The sequence below is a fragment of the Falco cherrug genome, chromosome 4 (assembly GCF_023634085.1).
Source record: "Falco cherrug isolate bFalChe1 chromosome 4, bFalChe1.pri, whole genome shotgun sequence".
Classification (NCBI taxonomy): domain Eukaryota; kingdom Metazoa; phylum Chordata; class Aves; order Falconiformes; family Falconidae; genus Falco; species Falco cherrug.
Genome location: NC_073700.1, coordinates 103,447,954 through 103,466,906, shown reverse-complemented (window position 1 = coordinate 103,466,906; position 18,953 = coordinate 103,447,954). Strand labels below are relative to the sequence as shown.

At 42.6% G+C, this 18,953-nt stretch overlaps 1 protein-coding gene across 2 annotated transcripts in view; it reads right to left on the bottom strand.

The window, feature by feature from the left end:
* Positions 1–18,541, bottom strand: part of SLC4A7 (solute carrier family 4 member 7) — a 97,579-nt gene extending 79,038 nt beyond the window's left edge. Inside the window, exon 1 of one of the 2 annotated variants that reach the window (XM_055710242.1) lies at positions 18,337–18,541. In XM_055710242.1, coding sequence (XP_055566217.1) covers positions 18,337–18,384 — 48 coding nt within the window. In that variant the 5' untranslated portion in view covers positions 18,385–18,541. The remainder of the gene's footprint in view (positions 1–18,336) is intronic. The other variant, XM_055710243.1, reaches the window with a different exon arrangement.
* Between the last annotated feature and the right edge of the window lie 412 nt (positions 18,542–18,953).

Here is an 18,953-nt window from a genome sequence, read left to right as displayed (position 1 = left end):
GGAAATCAGCCAAAATTGATTTTCTGGGAGGAAAAACATCTTCACTAGGCAGCTTTTAGCAACCAAACCAAGCTTTCATCATTCCATGATTCCAAAACACTGTTTTCCACCTCAAACTGATACAGGAGAGAATCTGAAAAATAAGGGATATCTGGAAAACAACAGTTAAGAGCAGTAATACTGAAACCTTCCCACCTACAGCCAAAAGAGATGTGTAAAGAAACATTCAAATAGGAAAAATTTGTATATACTTGTATTTTAGGCAACTTCCCATGTTTCCAATGATTAAGTTTTCATTTGCCTAGACCATATGCGTATCCATTCCTTTTTTCCAGCATTATTTCGCTGAAGTCAAGGCACACACAAATAAATTAACCTATCCACCAAATTATTTGCTATTATTCTCACATTTCTTCACAGGACTGACTTTACGGGGGGGGGGGGGGGGGGGGGGGGGGGCGGGGGGAACTGCCTGTGAACCAGGCTGGAAAAGTGTCACCAAACAGCATGCTGTACAAATCAAATCTCCTATGTAAAGAAGAAAGTGAATCAAACTGGCTTATAGTGCACCCTAACCTTAATCAGGTGAGATCATATCTGAATGGTGATAAGGCACTCTTTCAGTAGACAATGGTACCCTTTTATTGAAGTCTGAATAAAGTCTGATATTTGGGGCAACATGATGTCAGGCTTTTAGTTATCTTAACAACAATTTCAGAGCTTTTGACCAAGATGTAATTAACTTAAATAGAAGCAAGAGTTTTTTACATGATTTTAATAACCTTTTACAGACTTCCTCAAAAACTGAGGTTTCCAGTTTAACAGTCTTTAAAATCTGTATCAGTTTTCATTGTTGATTATCAAAAGAAGCGTTACTTTAAAAAAAGTATATAAAGCAAAATCATTCAAGTCTAATGAGACAAATGGATATTTTGAAGTATTAATAATCAGGTCAACTGTCTACTAAAAGCTGTTCATGTTGTCTGAGGTCGCTGTGCATTGACAGAGGTTGAAAGAATGGGTAAGGCACCATTTTCTCACTGGGACAGAACGACTGTGCCAGAAGGAAGCTCTTCCGTTGAAAAGGCTGAACTGTAGTTCAGTTCAGAATCACAACATTCACACCAGACACTAGGTGGAATCTGAGAGCAGTCCACTTCAAAAACCAGTTGTATATGCTGTCGCCAATATTAACTCCAAATTTTCACTCACAGCCATGTTATTTAGATATATGAAGGAAGATTACTTCATTCAGACCACTGAGGTCGTAAGGTTTAAATACTTGAAATTTAGCCGTACAGACCATGTAATTGGGAAAAACCATGAAAATCTGATAACCTCAGAAGGAAAGCTATTATATAGGAGTACAAAGCACAATCGCCATGCTCTCCACTTTTATGGTCCTTCCAGACTTTTTAATTGAAGAAAATTATCAAGCTGCATACTCAAATACCAATCTGTTAAAGTTGTCTTTCAATTGCTTTTACTTTAACAGACTGCAATGCATATTTACACTTACTGTTTAGGAAACGAAATAATGAAAGCCTGTATAGAAGTTTATTCTATGTATTTGAAGCTTGTTTCTATTTTTGACTAATTTCATCACGTAACTGGATTTTTGGTAACACATAATGGTTATTAGCAACTTACATTCATAAACCTACTTGCTTTCCTAGGCAGTATCATCACAAACACATTGCACAACAGAGGAACTATACCACAGTTCAGACTTTGGGAACCACTGTGTCAGCAGGCTTCACTTCTACTCTGGGTCTTAATTTGAACTTGCAAGATAACCCCACATTTCTAAAAGCTCTAAAAGAGTTAGAGTAGCATTAGGAGACAAACATGCATGCAGGTTTGAAAGACATTATTAGCAGCATTCACAGCCTAACCGTTTATAAGAAGGATGGAGGAAGGGGGTGGTAGAAGAGAGTTCACCAATGGTTTCCTGAAACTCACCCCTTCTTTAAATAATAATTTTCTTATTTTAATAGCTCTGTGTACTTATTGACACTTTAAAGCAATGCTATATTCCATAGCTAAGTTTTCTTAAAAAAAAAAAAACCACACAACTTTCAGACAACTATTATTTATTTTCTAGGTACTGCAAACTAACTTGTCTTTTTTACTAGTGTTATCGATGTAACTGTGAAATAATACATATTAATAAAAAGCACAAACATTTACAGCTGGACTCGATTTTAAAGGTCTTTTCCAACTTAAATGATTCTATTGTTTCCACCAATTATAATGAAGGCACTTCAGTGCTTACTCTGCTGAAGTGGAACATCTTTAACATTCTAGATTAATTTGAAGCATCAACTCAAATACAATTATTCAAACACTATCCTCTTCAAGATTTGATGAGCAAAAAGCAATAAAGACACAAGAAAAAAAAAACTCTGCTTAAGTTGCTTTTATTGTAAATTTATGAAACTACAGAGGAAAATTCTATCTATTCTAAATGAGGAAGCCACTGAAGGAACTAGCATTCGTAACAGGATAATGCTGACACATGGCCTTGGAAGCCATGAACATGAAACTCTCCCACACTATACTTCTTCACAAACAGATCATGAGCAGACCTTGAATTGCAGGTGCGCTCTATTACAGTCACAGAGACTCAAAACAAACAAACAAAAAAAGCAGTATTTAAAACCAGAAGCCTCCCTCAGCTGCAAGGAAAGACAGATTGCCCCGTGCTCAGTCCTAGCCTTCTCTGCTGTGCTGCAGCTGTATGCTGGGTGGCACTGCTATGCTGAGAAGACAACTTGGTTGTTGCTCAAGTGGGCTCTTAGAAAACCCCAACAGGACCACATCCAAGCATTCAAAGTAAGTAATTCTGGCTGTTTCACAGCATCTAGTCTCTGATTAACTTTGGTATCAACCATTACTCCCATTGATACTTCTGTCAAACTACTTGCTGGAAGTGAGTTTAACACATTAACTTACACAATCAGCTGAGGACACCTGAAGACCAGCTTTCTCATCTACAAAGAGTTCCATTATCAACCCCACCAAGAGCTTTGTACCTTTAACACTACGTGAGCAGCTCATTCAGAATTCTTTTTGTTTCACTTCAAAGGGACAGTTTTAGAGTTGGGATCTTCTATGACTTGGATTGATACAGGATTATTGACCTATCAGAATATAAAGCATGTAACCTCTTTTGAAATGTCTGTCCACATTGGTGATGAGAAAAAAAAAGGAAAGAAAAAAAAAAAAGGACATCAATGCTGATGACTGTCTCAAAGCATGATCACTGTGTATACCAAAGGAAAAACAGGATTACTTTCATAAATTCTTCAGTTCCTGGTGCTTTTAACAGAGCTGCTTTCTTGGGACCTAAGGGCTTTAGCAGCACTTTCTTCAGTAATACAAATCGTAAGGCAGGGAGAACCAAACTTCAAAAAAATTACAGCCACATCCAGGACATCATTTACCATTCAGTTTTCATTACTACCTGCCTAGAATTAATACACCGAAAAGCTGCTGTAGGTCTCTGTCTAGTTATTGAAAAGAAGCCATGCTTTAAAATTACATTCACCAAAAGGAAGCAGGAACACACTTCACTTCAAGCTTAGCAATTTGTGCCAAAGTTGAAAGACACTTACAGTAACAGGAAAGGTGACAGTATACTACTCACAGGAATTCAGTGTTTAGTTATATATGATATACAAAGCAGTATATGAAACACAGAAGTATTGTAGTGTTGCAAATGCTCTCTTTCTCACTTTAACAGAGGGACAGTTTTCTACAGCCACCAAGGTAAACTTCCACCCAGTGCTGCAGCGTGTGGAGAAAACACACCAACTTTTCAGAGTCACAAAACTGGGGTTTTTTATAGGAAACATCCCATGGGAATCCTTCCACATCACAGACTATAGACTCACTGCTCATACAGAACAGGGCATTCTGTGACAATCCAGTTCCTTTGAGGCTACCTGTAAGCAGATGAGGTTAAGGATAAAAGTCAGGCAAAACTCCTTCTAACAAAAAAAACCACTGGATACTTTATGATAAAGTTGAAAACCAGAATAAAAGGGGAAAGGGGAAAACAGCAGTCTTGTCAAGACATACCCAAAATTCACCTCTGTTGCTTGCACATTAATTTCCCATGGAGTTCTGAGAATTAACCTTGGCCACAGAGCCTATAGAAGGACACCATCAAGCTCCTCTTCGCCCCGTATCACTCTACCTAACAAGCCACTTTCTTGGTCATTACCTTATCTTAATGATTCCTTTGTAAGCAATACTAAGTTGAAAGCAGCTCCCAGACAATTCTCTTCCATCCCATACCTTACTAACACTAGTGGACCTGAAACATGTTTATCAATGATCTGTTGCACAACACAAAATTATTTTGATATACAGCTCTATAGGAGACCAGTTCTCAAAACTAAGATCATGTCCCTTCCTTACTTTTCTATAACAACAGGTATCTTCTTCCCGTCAAATTTAGTACATCTTAAACACATACACATGAACAATCCATTCACCAATAAAGAGCCATTCAGATCCCACTAAGTAGTGTTTTATACCATGAGGCAACTGAAGCAAGAACCTGGTTCTCCATATAACATGGCCATCATATATTAAACTGTTTAGTCTTGGTGATGTATTACCACAAACTTTAAACTGATCCTCTGAGCTTGACAAGAAACAGCAGTGATGCAAGTCACAACACAGAAGCCAACATGCTATCTTGGAGGTATGTACTCTTTACTCTGAAGTAGAAACTCATGCATGTTGTACACTTGCATTTCCAGAAATGCATACATACAAGCATGCATATAAACACAGATATCCTTCCTGTCACTTCCACAAGAACTTGGCTTCATTGCCTTGACCAGCCACAGCCTCCTTGGGCTCGTAACAGCTTCCACAGCACCATTCTCAGCCCTGACACCCATACTGCCATTGTCTGGGCTTCTCCCCAGCTCTTGCCACCTCTGCAGCCTCTAAAACAAACTTAAGCCTCTGGAGGTACTGCCACCATTCTCTAGAAGCTGTTTCTGAAAGCAGTTACATATTTTCCTGGTTCCCTGGTGCCTTCGCTGCCACCAAGTTCACCTCGGGGCTATGACTCCTAGTACCTGGAAGTGGACACTTGTGACTTTACTCAAAATACACACCAGTGGTAATTTCAACTCAAAGCATTCTGCAGCAACCTCTTATGGCAACAGACTACAGACTACAGCTTTAGCCGCTTGAAACTCAAGTTGCTTGACCAGTGGTCATCAAGCCCTACAGATTTCTTCCAAGGATAGCCGAAGAAAAATAAGCCTTTTGTCAAGAAGCTGAAGTTAATTGTTTGTGAATTCATTAATCCACAATTTAGCTTTTGAAGTGTAGACCTACTCCTCCGCCCCTTCCCCAAAGAAACAGGGCTACAGAGCTGATATATATGGAGTGGCAGGTAACTGCACACCCGTTGTACACACTGAAGCATATCATCCAGAAAAATACAGGTCTCTGGTTTGAGACCTACTGTTTTAACATGCAAATTCTCACCTTTACATTGCCTTCAGGATCCGGAAGTTTATCACTGTCAGACACTAGCCTGGGCTACCATAAATGCAAACACAGTAAATATCCAGTCATGCAACAAACCACTGAACATGACAGAGAGAAATTAGTCACTTTATTTAACAAAGCAGCATATTCCAAGTTATTTGCTTTATTAGGATTAGCTAAAATCCCATATAATTGAATGGGTTACAGTACTTCAGCCCCATCACTGATGAGAAAAGCACACTGAACTTTCTCGTTTGCCTGTTTTTCCAAAAGGTTCTGTCCATTCTGTCCATACTTACACGAAACGTAAGTAGCTGGTATATTCTTTGGCCTTGAGCGTATCAAATTTCTTCAGTTCCCTATTTATATTTTGCCCTTCATTTCCACTTTTTTATAGCAAAGACAACTGACTCACGCCCAAGAATTACAAGCCTCAGACTAACACTGTTTGTCTTCACTCAATAGAACATGACCATCTTCTTCCTTAACCATAAGCCAACAGGCTACCTATGAAGCACACTTGCACTGTACAGAAGTTATAAACAGTTGTAATTTATGTCTCTAAATGGACCATAATTTAAGTACATTTAATCATGTCAAACCATGTTTTGGCAAAGTTTATTAATAACGTCAAACAAAAGCACCTGGTGAACAGCTGTTCCATTAAAAAAAAATTAAGATATTATCCTACCCCTAATTAATTTGTTCTCATTCTTGGGGATCAGGCATTTAATCTTTTTCAGGTCCCCTGTTCCGAATACTTGAATCTATAGTTTTACTGTGAATGAACGTTTATTTTCAAAATACTGACTTTAAGGAAAAATACTCTCAACTTCTCAATAAACTAACCTTTCTCAGCTGAAGCTCTACCTAGAGCATCTGGGCATAGAACAAGACCCAAGCATATTTATACTTACCATACACAGAATCACATACAGTTACCTATTTCAGTAAAAGTAAGCAAAGTACAATACAAAATATACTGAAAACAAGCTCTGGTTACAAAAACACTGCAAGCATTTTATACAGCATCAGCAGAATCAAGGCAGGTAATGGGTGGCAACACTAATGCCAAAACCAGGACACCCACCACCACCACAAAAAAAAAAAAAAAAAAAAAAACAAACAAACAAACAAACAAACAAACCACACAGCACCAAAAACTGGTTGATGTTCTTCCTTTTTTAATTGGCATACATCAGCAGTTTTAAAAATTCCAGAATTTCCACAAAAATCAGTCAGAAAATGTTTAATGAACTTGCCTGTATTTAGAATCTAAAATTAAAACTGTCCAATAACTGGTTCGATACCCTTAATTTATAACCTGAAACATATGTCTCCAACCTATCATTACCTAACTATCTGCAATTCAACCAAATATTAACTACAAGAGTATCTGGCTCCTTTATTTCCTTTTTGATATCTCTCAATGGCAGGCAAGCACAGCAATGCTAATAAAAAAATCAAGCTAAAAAAGGAAAGGATCTCTGCTACTCCTAAGTTTTATCACTTCCTTAAATGAGTCATAATAATAATAATAGTAGTAATAATCAGATGCTATCTGTTTGTTTTTATATAAACAGTTTTAAAATACATGGCTGGTAGGGTGTAGTCATTTGACAAACAAAATGAATTTACCACCAACAGTAACACCAACTGTGGCTATTCACCAAGAAGCATCTCATTTCCTTTTTCATACACAAAGCCTGTCTGGAAATACGCTCGACATGTAAAAGAAATGCATGAGCTTACATAATAGTGTATCTCCACAACAGTACTGTACAAGCCAAAGGAAAAAAAAAAATGCAAAAAATCACTAGCCTAAAACGAGCGGTTGTTTAAACATGATCTTCCCAATAGCTTTTCTTTCAAATAGAAAGAAGCAATAAATCCAGCAGTAGTCTAAATAATCCTACCTTATTGTTTAGAATGCTTATTAAAGAGCTTGCAGTCAGTCCTTTGACTTCAACAAATTAAATCAGAGAACCCAGAGAAGGATTCCTTCTTTTAAGTGTTCTTTCTGGGGAGCAACTGGAAAAGAAGATACTCCAGTTTTAGCTAGCACTAGTATGCACCGGTAGCATCATTCAGTTCAAATCCCTCTATAAAAGAGACAGAGGTGAAGAAAGTAATTCCTAGCACACAGACCAAAGCTGCAGTGTTTTCACCTGCAACAAATTATGTTCACAGATACCACAGAGAAAATTTAGTCTTTTCAATTGAAGCATCTCCAGTATGGCAGAACTGTCCCCTCTTTACATAACAGCATTTAATAAATACCTCATTAAGTATTTCAAGGTAAGGGAAAGAGATGTCTATTACTACAGGGCACATGACCTGGCAAAACATGAACATGAAAATCTGTTGTTTGGTCCCTCCAAGCTGAGAAGCCAAGAAGTTACACAACATCATCAGCCAACACAATGGCACCCACCAACTAAAACCATTAATGATTATTATTAATTAATAGCTGCCTTACACAAATAGCAGTCACTACAAGCAAGCTTACAATAATGGAGTTGTTTAACATAATATTGACATGATGTGTCTATCAGAAGCCAATTGCAAGCAGAACAAAACATTCATGTAAGCACATGTGCTTTAAATCTATATGGTGAACAGAACTAAATGGTAAAGTTTAATAGTTGAACATGAACATGGGCACAACTCCTCCCAGGGCTCAGCCATGCGAGCCAGCCAACAGATGTGACAGCAGTTTACAGGACAAAGCTACAAAGAGCCCTGAAACACCATCCAAGGTTGTGCGACATGTTACAGGGTGAAGTCTCCACCACCAGCTGCACCAGCTGTCCCTCATCACACATCAGATCCCAGCTCCAAGAACTGCACAGGGAAGATGTCACCATCCAGGTGCTGGGCTGCAGGGAGCATCTGCTGCTCCTCCCTGGTGCTGTTGATAGAGTAGTATGCTATCTCTGAGGTGCGAGTGGCCAGGTGAGAGAGCTGCAAGAGGGGATGAACACACTGCACAAGAAGGGAGATAAGGATGAGGTCCTAGAAGGTCTGCTGCTCGCCGAGTAACATTTTGGAAAGGCCGAGGCTCATCTAGCCCTCAAACTTTCCTGCTTATCTGTATGAGCACCAGTGACACTTCCAAAAAGCTATCACTGAGCAAATCAAAAGTGGCTACTGAGCACCGAGGGCAAGGGTGAAGAGGCCCAGGTGGCCTTTCTCAGTCTCTCCAGTGAGAATCAAAAGGCTCAGGGCAGAGCAGATACATGCAGAGGGTCAATACGTGGTTACTGGCAGTGCTTTTACCGCTAAGACCACAGGAACCTCTTTCAGGAACAAGGGTCCATCGGACAAAGCGTGGCAGGAGTATCTTTGCCACAAAGTGCATTAAGCTTGTGAATAAGACTTTAAACTGGGCACAGTGGAGAAAGGCTGTCACACTTCAGAGAAGCAAAGTCACAGGGAACACATGGCAAAAGGCTCTTGCGCTTCCCTTGTGAAAGAGGCACACCTGGGGCACCCTGTCCCACGTGCTTCCACGCTGGCACACACGGCATGGGAAGTAACAGGAGGACTTGGTCCGTGCACCATTGCAGAGCTATAACCTCCAGGAATTAGTGACAGCGGGGTGGCTCACGGCTGGAGTACTGCAACGGATGGATACAAGCACTTGAGAAAAGCCAGAATGTAAAGTCGGGGAACATGGGGTTCAATCTATGCAAAGGGCTGGCTACAACAAACACTCCTTGGCTCTGAACAAGTGACAAGACAGTCAAAGACCTTATTTGTAAGGATCAGAGAACAGTCCAACATGGGTGATGCTATGCTAGGTGCCTGCTACAGACCTCCTTTTGAAGGAGGGGAAGTAGAAGATGCCTTCATTCAAAAGCTGGTGGAAGTGTCACAATTGCAGGTACACACTGGGGTATGCTGGAAGTGTGTGGCCAAGCACAAGCACTCCAGGGTATTTCTTGAGTGTGTTAAAAATCATTCTTGGTGCAAGTGATCAATGACTAGTGAAGATGGTCTGCTGGACCCGTTGCTCACAAACATGGCAGTACCAGAAACGTGGAAGTCAAGAGCAGCCTTGCCCTAAGCAACCATGAAATTGTGGAGCTTAAGGTCCTGAGAAAGGCGAGAAAGACAAACAGTACAGTGTACAGTGCAAGACCCAGTGCATACAGTTACAATATGACAAGTCAGGAAAGCAGATTCCAGCTTGTTCAGGGATCTTCTTGGTAGAATCTCACGGAAGACTACCATGAAGGGTGACTGGAAAGCCTGTGAGACCTGCCTGATCTTCAACGATAGACTCCTGAAAGCACAAGCAGGACGATTCCTGCATGCTGGAATTCAAGCAGGCCTGACAATGGACCAGCATGGAAAAAAAAAAAAAAAAAAATGGAACCTGTAACTGAGCTCAAATGCAAAACATGGAAGGTGAAAGCAGGACTGGAGGAATACACAGACATTATCTAATCACGCAGGGGTGGAGTTAGATAAGCCAAAGCTCTGACAGAGTTGAAACTAACGATGGATGTGGAGGGCAGAATGAAGGGAAGAAATCACATTTTTATTTTTTTCCTCCAAAACAAATTATACAACCGGAACAGAAAGTAGATCTGCATACAACAAGGTGTTACACACTAACATCTGCTATATATCCTTTTCTTACAGATCTAATGAATCGGGGCTTCTAAACGTGAACTTGACATCTGATCAGTTAGTAATAAATATGATTTACTATCTTATTCATAACCCTGACTAAAAGGAAGAAAACACACATGCTTCCACTTAGCATGACTTTTGAGATTCAGAACACAACAGCCTGAATCTCTTAATATGGCAACAGATTGCTTCCATGAGAAGCAATCACATTCCAGAGATGTACACCAAACGAGATTTTATTACAACACCTCTATGAACACAGGTTTGCTCAAACCTCCTTTTGTTCTTTGGTGAAACAGACAAACAAGACAGCCTGATTAGAGATTCTCTAGCCTTCTGGTTACACACTGCTACTGAAACAGTCATGGTTTTCAGGAGTGACATTCGTCGTTGAAGCAAATTCTTAGCTTTTTCTAGCAAGGAATAATTGGTTGGAAAGAAAAAGGTTGATTATCCTTGCCATAAGCTAGGTATTCACAATCACTTAGCTGTCTTTTTCTTCATCCCAGAATAGATCCCAGTCAAGACACAGCCAGCATATATTTAGTAGACATTAGTCATGGAAAAACTAGAGGAATAGTCAGCGCAACAATGGGGGCTGGGGAGCAGAATTTTGACTTTACATTTTAGGGAAGTGTAGTTTTTCAAGACATGCTGTTCACATACACACTCAATACACACATGCCCCCATACTGAAAAGACAACTGAAAAAAGTCAAGTTTTCACGAGTCCTCAGTTCCCCCCCAGCTAACAGCAGCCCTCAGCTAACAGACCGTGGGTAGTACAGCTGTACCGTAGAAGGAACAGTGGCAGAGGCCAGAGCAGAAGGTCAATCAGCAGAATTCCAACATACATCAGTGGGGGGGGGTGGGCGGGGGATGCTGCTCTGTAACTAATTCCCCCTTCATCTCTGCAGCCTCTGCCCACATGCCTCATTCACAGGAAGCTCCCGTTCGTTTGAAAGCAGACTCCTGAAATTCTGTTAAACTGACACACCACTTTGACAACAGGTGCCCAGTCAGGAAACTTCTACTGAAGACTCTCTCTCAGTTAAAAAAACTTCCAAGTCTGTTTTTAATTTTAAAAATATTTTGATATTTCAGGATACTGTCTCAGCCATACTGCCAACAAGACAAGTCTAGATGCCTTCCAGCACAGCTACGTCTCATGAAAAGTATCAGCATTCATTCTGTAACATTTGTAGAAAATTTAAACTTCCAATGAGATTGAGTAAATAGACCAAAAAAAAAAAAAAAAAAATCAACAAAAACCGAGTCACAAAAATCTCAAAATCTCTCACAGCAGGTATCTGGGGAAGAAGATGACACACCTATATCTCACAAAATACCATAGATTAAGAGAGTTCAAAATGAAGATGTGAATACGGTTCTACTCTTCAAGTTAATACTGTGTTCACCAAAAACAGTCTTCAGTGACGAAGACCTGAAAGAGTGGGGGAAAGGGAAGGTCTATCAGGTACATTACTAAGTACAAATACAGGGTAAAGAGTCAAACTCTTAAGAAACACCATAAATATACCTTTTAGAAAAGCACATGCTGAAGGAGTATACAAGATGATACAACAAGTACAGCACTGCGAATACTTCTACTAAAATGGGACTTGCTAAAATTAATAAGCCTGGGGTGTTTCAAGGTTATGAAGCACTCCAGCATTGCTGAAAAGACAACTTGTGCCAGTACACCCGAATAGGACAACCATTCCATTACATAGCTTTGAGTCAATTTAGTTTAAAGCACTAGAGAGCGGGTGGGAAATCTCAGTTTGTGCTAAAAGCCTTTCCAGGGTGGAAGTCACAAGAGCATCCACACTGTCGGATACAACACTGCGGATCAATATTCCGAAACGTTACTTCAGGCAATACAAGATGCACATGGCTACTCACATGACACTGGACAATTTACAGAAATAACTGTAATTCCCATACAGCACAAACATTCACTCTTTTTTGCACATTTATGAAAATGGAATAACCTTGCTGCTGTACAATCCTGGCACTGTTATTGGAAGAATAAAACATTTAGTCTTCTCTGTAGACAAAGTAATGATAGATAACTATGAGCCATACTCTAAAGACAAAATGACCGACAAGACACTTCAGAAACAAAGTTTGGAAAACCTCAGGTAAATAGGCATAACGATATGTAACTAAAACGGCTCCATCTACTGGTTAAAATACACATTTCTTTTGTCATGCCATGCCCGCTCTACTGCTGCAAATTTAGCTCCCAGTGAAACGAGGAACTCGAGGGTGCCAAGCACAAACACAGACAATCCCTTCTAATAACCACTGACATATGCTGGCAAGGTAAATAATGCATGCTTGCATAATTGATGTATATTCTCAGTAACACAAAAAAAAAAGCTTCTAAAGGTGTCAGGACTGACTTTTTAAATTCAAACGTTGCACTTTTTTTAAAGTAATGTAATATTTTCACCTACTGCTAGTTGTGCAAATGTAAGTTTACTAATACTTATTAAATAACATTGTAAGATCATCTGTAGAAGAATCACTAGTCTCTTTTTTGCATTCAGACATACTGACCTAGAGGGTTAAGAAGAAGTTTGTGGTGCTCTTCTCCATCTGCTTATTTACCTCATTTGAATCCCACTATTCATATCACTATTTCAAAACATTAGCTAGATAGCTATCTTAATTTTAGCACAAAATTTGAAATGTCCCTAAACTTTATTATTCCAGAATACACTATACCAAAAGCATGACAGTATTCTTTGGAGACCTCTATCTAAGTTTTTGTATATTCAAGCTATACTCTGTATTTTATCAATCACTAGTTATAGAGCAGTTCTAGTTACTAGGTACTACTTCAGGGCCACTAAAGATCTCATGTAACAGATATCCTCGTGTAAAGGATATCAATATTCAAAAGCCAACAACAATCACGGTGACACGTCAAGTCACCTATAGAAACATATCAATCCCGTGGAAATAGGCAACAACTACTCAACTTAGTACACCCTACAGCTTATTTCGGACAGCAAACAGAACTACTGCAATGAAGCCTGAAGAAAGTTCCTAGGTGATACACCAAGTTTTTGACAGCCACCGTAACTTTTTTTAAGAACTCAAAAAGACTGCCAGCACAGACACTTACTTTAACCCAGAGGTGGTCAGAGACATCACTTACAGCCCACTGCGCGCACAGGTCAAGTTGCACCCTGCTCAAACAGCACAATACAGAAAAGCAGCTTGTCTCTTAAAAGTCATAGATCCAAGACTACAAGTTTGTCAAGCTAGTGAAATTTTCTCTTATCAGAGGTATTTAGCTAGGGCACTGCCACAGCAGTCAGTAGAACTGTACTGCTTTAACTTGTGGAGAGCACGTGTTCAGCCAGATGCCACAAACTTGTGGGGGAGGAAAGTTTCCTGCACAGTCCTCAATTATGCAGTACAAACATACCCTCAGTTACCCCTGTCCAGCCACGAAGGGACAACACCAGTTCAAATACCAAGTTAACATGAAAAATATTTATATATACCAGCATAATATTCTCATGATATTCTTCAGAGACCTGTCATTTGACTTACCATCACAATAGTGACATGTCAAATAAGAAAGCCAATATTCACACAAAAGAATGCTTTCCACTATTTAATTTCTACACCAGTAAGTCATCAAAGATAGTGGAAAGATGTGAATTACGTAGTCAATTCTGTAAAACTTTTGTTTTACCGTACTGATGCTACTTATATTCTTACATACAAAGTACCAGCAAGGTAAATCAAGACTTAGAACATATTTTAATAGGAATTGTTTCAATAATCACCTAAGAGAAGTACTACATAGCTAGGCAAAGTTACCAAGCTACCCTGAAACGCATTAACTGGGCCAAAGCTTAGTTTGGCAACCATGTATTCCAGTCTAGCTGCCCCCAAATACCTGGCTCACCCTTGCAATCCATTCATGGAAATGAAGTTATATTTAAGATTTTTCTTGCAGAGAAAAAGCACTTTGTATTTTTTATTATTAAACTGTTGAAGTTATAACTGCCACCGGATTCTAACAGTTAGAATACTTCTCACCAATTTCTGCATTTTTTTTTATTTCAAGTGGCTCTGATATCTGTTACCCTATACTCCTATAAGCCTTCACGGTTTTTTTTATGAAGTACCAGACACTGTTGCATTAAAAAGATGCATCAATATAAAGGAATGGACAGACCCCACTGAGGCAATGATAGTGTTGGTGAAGTGGGCTGAACCTGAAAAAGTCTTCAAATGAAGCCTGAAGTGAAAGCCCAAAGCTGTCACCGAAACACAACCACTGTTGAACAGGGAAGTCTAAACCCCACCTGATAATGTGCATGCACAGCCGTTAAAAAATAGAAGAGGTAGCGAACCACATAGCCACTTCAGAAAAAGCACAGGGACACTAATGCCCTCTTCAGTTAGATATGGCAGACCACATTACTTCGATGCTTTGATTAGGAAAACCAAAAGGAAAAGCCTGGAAATATGCCCTTCTCCAACAAGAGCCACTTTCATTTCTATCATCACCTACAGCAGATTAGCAATAAAAACAGATTTGTTTCATTGAAAGAAAGACTATACAAAGAAACAAACTCATTATTCAGCCATACTGCATGGTCTATGAACTTGTGAACATTTTATGATATACATGAAGTAGTATCAAATACTAAAGAAAAGTTTCCATATACTTTTTTTTTTTTTTAAGATAAAGTGTTTTGAAAAATCTTACCTGCAAAATACCTAGACAAAACTACAATATACATTGTTTTAAATGCTACTTACAGGTATTGCAAAGAAACCCACTGAACTATCCGGTAATGAACACCATACTGATAAAAGTTTGAACAAAGATCACTGGCACACAGTATTAAGCATTTTAATACCACCACTGTAACTGTCAAACTCAGCACTGTGTAGAAAGCAATATACTAACACGCTCCACTCCTATTTAAACAAACCAAAAAAAAGAATGACCCTAACTAAGTAGCTGTTGAAGGAAGAACAAAAACAAGACAAGCATTCAACAGCTGCTTACACTCACAACTTCCAGCTATTTTCAACTCAGACTTCCTCAAGCTGTTGCTCATCCATTTACTCATCTCAATGCATCCGTCTTCCTCTGCTTGCCCAACCTCCCCTTAAATCCACAACAGCTTCTTGCGTGCACATCATATAGCAAGTGTAACTGTGAATTCCTTACACTGAGTGAAGAACCAGCTCCTTTTGTTTGCCCTGAACCTAGCACCTAACTGATTTGACTGTGTGCCTCCTCTTCCATCTTCACCTGCTCTCTTCACATAAGCTTTATAGAGCCTTACGATATCATTGTCCCATCATCTCTAACAGGCTGGCAAGTCCTGGCCTGTTCAATCATTTCTCATCTAAGAACTAATACGTATCTGGTTGCCCTTCAGTGAACCAGCAAACCGTTTCCAATAATAATGCATCTTGTCTAAGATGAGGGGCAGAACAGCTTATAGTACACACGGCATTAAAGAACCAGGGATTTACACAGTGATTTTTTTTCCTATTGTATTCTCTACTCGTCCCAGATGTTCCGATCATTGGTGGCTCTCTAGTTGTAACCACAGAATCACAGAATACCAGGTTGGAAGGGACCTCAAGGATCATCTGGTCCAATCTTTCTGGACAAAAGCACAGTCTAGACAAGATGGCCCAGCACCCTGTCCAGCCAATCTTCAGAATAACCACAGCAGGCATTTTGTGTCACCTCCCCCTTCTGACTTACACATACACACTGCCACCAAGCAGGCTCCTCAAAATACCAATATCCTAAAGACTCGATGATTCTCCTCTTTTAGACCAGACCTAAAATACAAAACAAGGTTAAAGGGTGTATTTTATACTTTAGATGAAAGATATCCAGGGGGGCCCTTACTGACAGAGATGCTCCTCCACACAAAAAGCACCAGAGCTTACTTATTACACTGATTTACCGACACCAGAGGAAGGAAGAAAAGGAAGTGTTTGGGTGTTCTTTGATTATGTTTCTGTATTTAAGACCTCAGCACTTAACTTCTCAGACTTGATTCACACTTTCTACAAAGCCCTTTCATCTTAAAGAGACATTTATTTCTGAAAAAATTATGCACATGTAAGCAGTTTCAGCAAGCTCTGCCAGCAGGAAGGTGGCCTGTACTACCAGAAGCACAGGATTAGAAAAATCAAGTTGAGCTGTATTGTCAAAAATGCTTGTATTTTGGACTAACTTTGGATTAGTTTTCATGTATATAAAATTATCTCTCTTGCATACAAATACCACAGCAAATCCAACACTGCTATACTAGGTAACTGCCCAAAGATCAGCATGTCCTCTCTTTTAAGCCCTTTGCTTCATGTGTCCTCCTTAGAAATTCCTTTTTTCTAGTTCCTACCCATCCTCTGCGCTCTCTCTAACAATTTCAGTTTTGTCTCAGCTGCAGTTACCTCCTGAATACACTTCAGCGCCAAGGTCAGGCTCCTGACCAGGCATCACTGTTGTGAGGAAACCAACTTGGACCACTCCACCGAGCACCACTTCACCACACCTACATCAGGAACGACTGTGCAGTGGTACAGTAGCTTATGCCTCTGTCCCAAAAGCCTCTAGTTAATTTCTGGTACTACAGAACCTAAACGACTCCTGCCAAGCCCAAGCCCAACAAATGTGCTCAGGACAGGCCGACTTTCACGAAACCCACACTCCTTTTCTCATTTGGATTCACCTGAGGGTAGCCATTAGCATCTTCCACTTTAACCTCATGCTTTTGCAACTTGCTTCATACAGCGTGGCATCTCTTTAATAGATGGGAGTTTTCTCCTGCCAGCTAAGAGATAGCTTTTACAGAGAAGCAAGGTAGTTTTAATACAAATTAAATATATTGAACAGTCTGCCCTTACCAAAATTTATCCTGGAACAAACTAACATGAATTGGGAGATGTCTTTTTGGGGTCGAGTCAAGAAGGTGGAGAAGCGATCTCTAACAGATCTATGAAACATTTAAAGGTGAGCACATACATTAATTTCTGAAGCCAACATACAAAGACTGTAATAATCTGAGGAATCTGCAAAGTTCACGGACCTCTGAACCACTAAGTTGCCAACGCTCCCGTTATAACAAAGGAAAGACACACTAAACGCACTGATGTCACAGGAAACGAGTGCTTCATTACTATTGCCAATTTTATCAAATGTGACTCAAGCCTCTCCTTGGAGGGTAGCAGAAAGATGATGAAAACTCACGTGTTTTCAGCGTTATTTCTCCGCCCGCCACAGCGTTCTTTGTGTCACAAACCAGACATCCCTCCTCTCCGGGCACGGAAAACAAGTTGCCGTGCGACACCTTTTCAGTAAGGGCCTTGGAGGAGAACATCGGAGCGAGGGCTCAGAGCCTCATTAACAAAATCCAGACCTTGAGTCATCCGAAGGGAGGGGAAATTACAACTGTGGAGCCACATGTATTCCTCAGTAGCACAGGAAGTCAGGCAGCACATGCCTGCCGCACCGTGCCGCCGGCCGGGAAGGGAACGAGCCCACGCTCCCCGGTTCTGTCCGCCCGCCGCCAGGAGCACCGCCCGCCCTCCCGCCCCGAAAGACGAGCAGCCCCCAGGGGCCCCGCACCCGCCACCTGCCCCGGCGCCGCGGGCAGCTCGCCGCCGGCCATGTGTGCGCACTTCGCCCTCGCCCAGGAACTCGTCAGCGAGCGGGGCCGGGGACAGGCAGAAAGGCGAGGCCAGGGGCGGCCGCGCCGCCCACCGCCGGCGGCACCAGCCCCGCGGGGATCCTCACAAAGGAAGGGGGGGGACGGGGCAGCCGCCCAGCGCGCACCGCCACGGCGCCCGGGGCCGCCTGCGGAACAAAGGCTCCCGCCGCGCCGGTGTTGGGGGGGGGGGCGCACGAGGCCGGCACGCGGGCACACCTGCGCCCTCCCGCCCCGCGGTGAGGGGGGGACCGGGAGCCCGCGGCGCGCAGCTACCTGCGGCGCTGCTTCCGCGTCCCGCCGCCGCCGAAGGGAGGGGAGCGGAGCCGGAGGAGGGCCCCCGCCGCGACCCCTTCCCCGGACAAAAGCGAGGCGGGACGGCCCCGCGCACGACGCGGGCGGCGCTGTCCCGCAGCGGCCCTTTGTGCGCCCCACACACACCCCGCACCCCACCCCCGCGTTACCGTGGTGAGCAACGGTCTCATCTGCTCGCCCGCCCGCTCCTCTTCCATCGCGGCTCCCGCCGATACGGCCCGGGCGCAGGACCGGAACGAGCGGCGAGCGGGGGCCGGGGCTGCGCGGCTGGCTGCCTAGCGGAGGCGGGCGGCGCTGGTGCCCTCGGGACGGGGCGGCCGCGACTGCTCCGCCGCGCCGGGGGCCGAGCCCAGACCGCCTCGGCGCGCCCGCTCCCCCCGCCCCACGCGCGACCGGCAGCGCCGCCAGCCAATGGGAGGGGCGCGGCGCCCGCCCGGCCCCGCCCCGCCCGGCGCTGCCCCCCGGGGGCCGGCGCGGCGCTGCGGCGCGGGCGGGGGCGGGGGGCGGCGGGCGGCGCGGTCACACGCGGTGGCGCGTGGCGGGCCTGGGACCGGCAGCAGCGCGGGGGCTGCGCGGGGGCTGCGCGCTCCCGGCGCCGGCGGACGCGGCGCGGCGGCGCTGCCGGTGACGGCGGGTGCCGGCGCTGGCCGCGCGCGGCGCCCCTTGGCACTTGCTGGTGCCGTCTGCCAAGCTTCTACCGCGCAAGCCGAAATTTTCCATGCCAGGTGCATGCCCCGGGCTGATTTTTTTTGGAAAAAAGTAACCA